General features: G+C 42.3%; 1 protein-coding gene across 1 annotated transcript; it reads right to left on the bottom strand.

Moving 5' to 3' along the window:
• Positions 1 to 395: 395 nt before the first annotated feature.
• Positions 396 to 4,568, bottom strand: LOC148029208 (Sodium Bile acid symporter family). The gene is made up of 5 exons (XM_087687976.1): positions 3,981 to 4,568; positions 2,216 to 2,311; positions 1,809 to 2,115; positions 1,480 to 1,727; positions 396 to 1,033 (listed from the first exon to the last, which is right to left on the bottom strand). Exons 1-5 carry the CDS (start codon positions 4,376 to 4,378, stop codon positions 778 to 780), a joined length of 1,305 nt encoding a protein of 434 aa, XP_087544102.1. The 5' UTR covers positions 4,379 to 4,568; the 3' UTR covers positions 396 to 777.
• Between the last annotated feature and the right edge of the window lie 2,203 nt (positions 4,569 to 6,771).

The raw sequence follows: 6,771 nt of genomic DNA, 5'->3' as shown, positions 1-6,771 counted from the left end.
CAAGAGGCATATCCCACAAGTCCAAGACTTGATTCCTCATGGACTCAAACTTGAAGATTCTGGAACCTCTTCTACTATTCTACCCCCATAAAGGTGATAGCATGGTTATTGGAAAGTCTCATATTTAGACACCTATCTCCTCTTTTTTGTTTGTTTTAGTGATGTCACACACGCACCCATTTTGTGTGTGTGTGTGTGTGTGTGTGTGAGTTTTGGGTAGAAGGCCCTTCATAAATATTTCAATTCATGAATTCAAACTTTCTTCACACACAGTGTGTGTGTGCACGCACATGCATCATAGTGATGGAGCAAGCCATCCCCACTACTTTTGTCCTGCGTGTCATGTAATCGGTGTTATGCAATTCAAGTCTTACCATCATATGTAGCCATCAATGTTCAATTCATAAGTCCTCTTCCCATAATTGTTTAAGTTGTCAATTTACACTCGAGAAAATGGAGGTAGAGTGAATGGCCAAGGCTGGGACTCACAGGCTATTACACCTGACAAAGACACTATTCTTCCTCTCACTCACTGAGAATCATTGTCAGCCGGTCATTAGCTACCACTGCCAGATTCCTCAGAATTCCTGTTTCCCAATCGGATACATCCTCACTCAATTTCCCCTACTCTATTGTACAGTTTTTGATTTTTAAGCTTTCTCAGCCTTCAGCTATAGAGATCATTGTAACTAGCTGCCTATCTTAGTGAAGATTAAAGGGGAGTGAGTGATTCACATATATGTAGATATATACAGAGGTGCATACAGGTATTCACATTCAGCTGGGTGCTTGCAAAGAGGGTAGTAAACCATGGATGCCTTTGCTTCTTAAACCCTGGGAGATCTCCCTAAAGCTGTTGCCATTACCCCAAAATGATGCTAGGCTCAGACCAAACACGGCCATAACCACCACTGAGCATGCAGCTGGTACTGCTTGGCTTCCTCCCAGAAATTGTGTCGCCAACAGACCTGCCAAGGTAGAGCTCTGCATTCCTGTGCAGAGAGAGAGAGTCCTTGAAGCCTTCTCATCAAGCCTATGCAACCAAAAAGAGAAGAATACCCATCACAGAGCATCAGTAAATGAGTGTGTTATCAATCCAATCATATGTAAAACATATTCCCGAAAAACACTTACGAAGCTCACAATAATGAACAAGGGCAGTGTAATTGTTATTTGGTCAATGTTACTGCAGGCAGTGTAATTGTTATTTGGTCATTGTTGCTGCTCATTCACAAAAGGTGGGCAGAATTGAAAGTAGCCATTATTTATCACAAGTCCCCCCATCACAGGTGCAAGCTACAGATAGTAGCATGCCAAAGAGTAGTGCGGTTGACTTTAGTAATGTAACTGCCCATCTACCAGCTTCCTAACAGAAATGCAAGATTCTTATTGCCATGCATATGACAATCAGATTCAACCATGGAGTAGATTATTATCATAATTCTGAGAGTATCATGAGGTAGCCTAAGCAGGTCTCACCTTAAAGCAGGCAGCTTGGATATCCAATATCCAAATGTAAAAGCTGCTACATGAAAAGCCACAATAGGTACCAACAGTTGGATGCCTTGAATGCTTGCTAGTTGGGCTCTGTTCAGAGCAAGTGGACTCCCTATGCACATTGATGTGCAAACCATGGCCATAAGGGGCAAAACAGGACGGATTAAATCAACAACTGGCTTTGCATAGGTATTTAATGTGAGGCCCAACATTACAGGGCACAAAACAACCTGCACACAAACTAACATGAGCATTCATAAAAACTTCTAATACCAATAATGATTTAACTGAATCGTGCTTGAAAAAAATACCTGTAGTATAGATTTGGCCATAGCCAAGCCATCTACAGGCACCACAGATCCAATCAATAATCCAGTCAGGAGCGGAGTCACAACCACTGATGTTATGGTCGATAAACTAGTCAAAACAATGCTCAATGCTACATCCCCTTCACTCAGATAGCTTGCATAGCTTGACAATTGAGCCCCTGCAACACTCGCTGTAAGAATGAAACCAGAAGCAAAAATAGCTGGGACTCTGAAAGCCTTTGCTACCAACAGCCCAAGGAGCGGCTTGATTCCATATTGTGCAACATAGCCTGCAAGGACTGGTTTTGGCCTGAAGCCATAGAAAGAAAAAGGTTAATTGAAGCTAGATCCTAAAAACAGCGCGTGTTGATACCTTAGTGTCATCTCACAGAAATCTCAAGATTTCTCACCTCTGAAGGACGATAGCAAAGTCCTTAACAGAGAGCTGAACACCAATAGAAAGCATGATTCCACCAAGAGCAGGGGCATAATACTCCTTACTCACCCTGCATTGTTGTTGGCAAATCCAGTTGAAACATTGAGAGCGATAATAGAGTTTACAGCATTAACTTGACATGCACATAACATAAGAATGAGGTGATCTGAACATAATGTCAAGGACCAGTTGTTACAGACAGATAAAAATAGGTATAACCAGTCAAAACAGACCAACCATTGAGAGCAATAATAGAGTTTACAGCATTAACTTGACATGCACATAACATAAGAATGAGGTGATCTGAACATAATGTCAAGGACCAGTTGTTACAGACAGACAAAAACAGGTATAACCAGTAAAAACAGGCATAAGCCAAGGCCTGATGCTGTGTTAGTGAATCTGAATAAAAAGAGAGCTTTCAAAGATCCTATTTTGATGAGTCCAAGATCAGGAGACTGATCAAGACCATATCTCATAACATAGAACAATGCTGCAGTGACGAAACTGAATAAAAAGAAAAAACTTCTGAGATCCTCTACTAATGTGAGGAAACAAACTAGGGAAAATCCTCGATAGTTTAGCATTAACTTTTGGATCCCAACAGATGGCATCACAACAAGGACTAGATCAAACAAAGTGTGGCACCATCACAAGGACTAGGTCAAACAAAATGTGGCACTGTCACAAGGCATAAAATGTGCAAAGAGCATGGTAACCATGCACGCTCAACTATGAAGTGCAAATGCTTCAGAACATGTTAAATCAATCACACAGCTTGAACAAAGGACTTCTCCCTTAAGTACTCCTCAGACCTATGGTACCCACTAGAGCACCCAATAACTGGAATACGGGACGAAACTAAAACTTCAGGCAAAAGAAAGAGGGACTAGACCTACACAGATGGAGAATCTAACATTGGATTGGAATGTTTTCTGACAGGTTAACTGCTTGCTAATATTGTCGAGAGGCTAAGGCCACAACCAATAACAGAAAAGGCTACAACTCTCCAGATTGTGACCCAGGGATAAGGCACACTTACGATTTCCCTGGATCATTAGGGATAACATGATTACCAAATGCTTCCATTTCTGGTCCTTCAATAAATTTCTGAATGCCAATAGGGAAAAACAAAAGGTACTACTGTTTAAACAATAGCTTGACAGTAGGCATGACCTAATCTGCATAATCATAACTATGAGTAGAGAGTGGAAAGCTTTGTACCATGTCCTTTTCACCCCAATCTTGTGAAGGGAACACAAGAAAAGACTAGTACCTTGATTCTGACTGTACAATGATGCAATACTATTATGAAGAATCCAGTAGTAATGTCATGTCAAGTCTTGACATTCATCGGAACTCTCAAATATCTCTGAAAGGGCAAAGTCTAGTTTGCAAGGATTCAATTGACACTGTGACAAACACTGTAGGTACAGCATGTTGTTGGTGATATATGTCCTGAGGAAACTCATTCCTGTTCGGCAGTTCATAGTGCTGTCATCAGAAATCAATGCCATTGACCCAAAACAGGTTGTGTACCGATATATGGAACCTCACTAATCAATGCAATTTGAATTTTTCCGGTAAAGAGTAACCGAGACACGTATAATCGGAAGTTCAAAACAAGTTGTTCTATTTAAGCTAATGCGTATGAGCAGCATATTGAAGTCATATCAATACAAGTTGGATATCTACCAGGACGATCCGCATGCATGAAAGCGGCATTTTGAGTTACATACCACGCAAATGTATTGGGCTGGACCAATGCTGCGACCGCAGTGGCGACGACTATGTACGGCAAGAGAGCTGCCAAGGTCTTTGCAAAATCCCTGTTCTTTCTCCCCATCAAACCCTTTCGGGCCCTCACCTCAAAGGAAGCCAGGGACACGTTGCCCTGCCTGCCATGGGTCCCCACTCGTCCTCCATGTGCGGCCAAGCAATAGACAGAGAACCTTGGGAGCTTCCTGAGATGGCACAGCCTGACTCTGAGGCCGTCTGAATGATGGCACAGGAGGCTCCTTCCGTCTGTCGGGGCACAGAAGCAAGTCGAGCCATTGGAGAGGGAGATTCTAGTGTTTCTGAGATGAGGCTCAGCTTGCTCCAAAGACAAGAGGCCAGCTGAGGCAATGGCGGCCATTGGCGTTTCAGAGGGGTTAGGCTCAGGAAGAGGGCGCTTCCATTCTCTCCATGAATCACGAAAAATCAGATAATATGAGAGACAGAGAGAGAAACACACACACGAGAGAGAGAGAGAGAGAGAGAGAGAGAGAGAGAGATACCGAATCTGCTAGAATTGCTACTCACATTTCTATTGCTATTCTATCATTATCTTGATGAAGGATTGCTGCTAATTATCGTGATTATGCCTGATCGAAAAGGAAAAATACCCCTCCTATTTGGTAAAATTACCCCCCAACCGAGAAATTGCAGAAAAAATGTCCCACGGCTCTCAATATAAAATAATATACTTGGTCAAATTTCCCCAACCCTCCAAATTACCATTTCCCCAATACGGGTACCCTCATAGCTTACCATAATGTCCAGCATATATGCAAGTATTTTATGTAAAATTTTCATATGGAATGCACTCTTTTAGGAATCGAATATCAATTTTTCAAAATTATCAATGTTCCGTCAAAACTCCACAAAAACACCCCTCCAATTTGGTCTCGGCCAATTGGCCCCTCAAATTTTCCCAAAATTTTCAGCATATTTCGAAGCATTTGGTTGGAAATTTTGTACGTCCAAAGGATATTTTGTACTTTCCTGAAATGCTCTTACGAATATTAAAAGTTCTTTCTTCCTAAACGTTATTATCCTCGATTTAGTAATTGTTGCTCACTTTTGTAATTAATACTAAACCCCTTCCTTAATCTACAGAATTAGCGCGGCTTTATCTTCGGGGCTTCGAGCCTCTGAAAGGAGCGCGTGTGGCTTCAAATGCCACCGGGCATAAGAGCTGTTTCGCGGCTTTCGTTTAACCGCTGGTTTACGTAAACCAGCCAGAGAAAACCGCTGCTCGTGATTGTAGCTGCTGAGTTGGCCTACTTTCACGCGATCTTGGTCCCGCGACGTGGCGCTTTTTGAAAAAAATCGCGGCGTGGCGCGTTCCTGACCAACAGTCTCCTTCCATTGGCCGGGGCCCACGCCACTTTGCGGTTCAAAAATCACACTTATGATTGGGATGCTAACGATTAGAAAAAAACATTTTCCGGAGACCTCCGTCACACGCTGCAACTGTAGCACAGGTAACAGTGGTAGCATAAAGGGTCACACGTAATAGTAGGCCTTTCCCGCTACACCTGCAATAGTGTGGTAGTGAAGGTGGTCCTTGCCATCATCGTCATCGTACTCTTTGTAGTAGTGGTGGTGGTCGCCACGTAGTCATAGTTGTAGTCCTAATAGTAATAGTACTAGTGGTGATCACCACTTAGTCATAGTCATAGTCCTAGTAGTAATAGTACCAGTACTAGTAACAGTAGCAACACCAACAACAACAATAGTAGTATAAGGAGGCAACCCCACTTGACGGCTAGTGATCGACCTTGTTGGTGTGCTTTCACGGCTTGCTCCAACAAATAGAGCTTTCTCACTAACCATTGCAACCCTTGATCTCTCTAACCCTAAAACCTAAACCCTCACAACTAGTTTGGGTTTTAGGGTTTAGCTTTTTTTCTCTTAACTTTTTATGCAACAAATGTGAGCATAGTTAGCTACTCCAAATGGACATTTAGGATTGGCCTTTGAATAGGAGATTTTGAGCACAATTGATACAAGGAAGACTAGTAATTTCAATTTTTTCCAAAATAAAATTCTTCGTGGCTTCTCTAGATACTTTGGGTTGTTGTGCTTATTACACCATACTTAAAAAGGGATGTTGTATAACATTATGAAGTATGGAGTTGGCTTGTCTTGGTTTTTTGTCAAAATCTAAGTCTTTGTGGCATGTAGTAGGTCTCTTATGAGTGAGTCTCTGTTCTCATTGCTTTCTCTAACATTGCATGTTTATGTTTGTGTTGACTAGATATAGATGTTGTGGTAGGCTTGGTCACCTCAGGTTACCATGCATGTCCATCCTGTAGACCAAAGTTGGTCTCCCAAAGGTTAGGGACAATGAAGAAGATAATTTATCAGGGGCATGCAACATTCTTACTAGAGAGCCATGATTTGAGAGAAGGATTCCTTAGATGAGCTCTTGCACGAATGAATGCCCAAAGTTGGTATGAGTCCACCTGTTGCCAGATTGACTATTTTCTTATGTTCATACTAATGGAGATGCTCATGGACACCTTTCTCAACTAATGGAGATGGTGGCTATGGTGGATGTCTCGGGGAGCTACAAACTTCATCTCCTTCCCATTCTAGGGGCGGTTTTGGGGGGTGCTATGGAGATACAAATGTTGTGACCCTATGGCCGGTTGCTATGTCTCGCTCCCATCCCAGTTCTAGAGAGGGTACCTCTCATATGTGGTATGGAGACACCGATACAGTGTCCCTATCCCGTCAATCAAGTGGACACTTATCACCTTC

The sequence above is a fragment of the Lygodium microphyllum genome, chromosome 11 (genome assembly GCF_053477565.2).
Source record: "Lygodium microphyllum isolate KBCC chromosome 11, Lygodium_microphyllum_v1.1.10, whole genome shotgun sequence".
Lineage (NCBI taxonomy): Eukaryota > Viridiplantae > Streptophyta > Polypodiopsida > Schizaeales > Lygodiaceae > Lygodium > Lygodium microphyllum.
The sequence above is the reverse complement of the archived record's forward strand: the minus strand, read 5'-3'. Positions and strand labels throughout refer to the sequence as shown.

Excerpts from the sequence above, each read along its gene's own strand:
- LOC148029208 (XM_087687976.1), bottom strand. The coding sequence starts at position 4,378 with ATGGCCGCCATTGCCTCAGCTGGCCTCTTGTCTTTGGAGCAAGCTGAG. Across the intron at positions 2,116-2,215 it reads TTTGCTATCGTCCTTCAGAG|GCCAAAACCAGTCCTTGCAG; the intron begins GTGAGAAATCTT and ends CTATGGCTTCAG. Across the intron at positions 1,728-1,808 it reads TGGCCAAATCTATACTACAG|GTTGTTTTGTGCCCTGTAAT; the intron begins GTATTTTTTTCA and ends GTTTGTGTGCAG.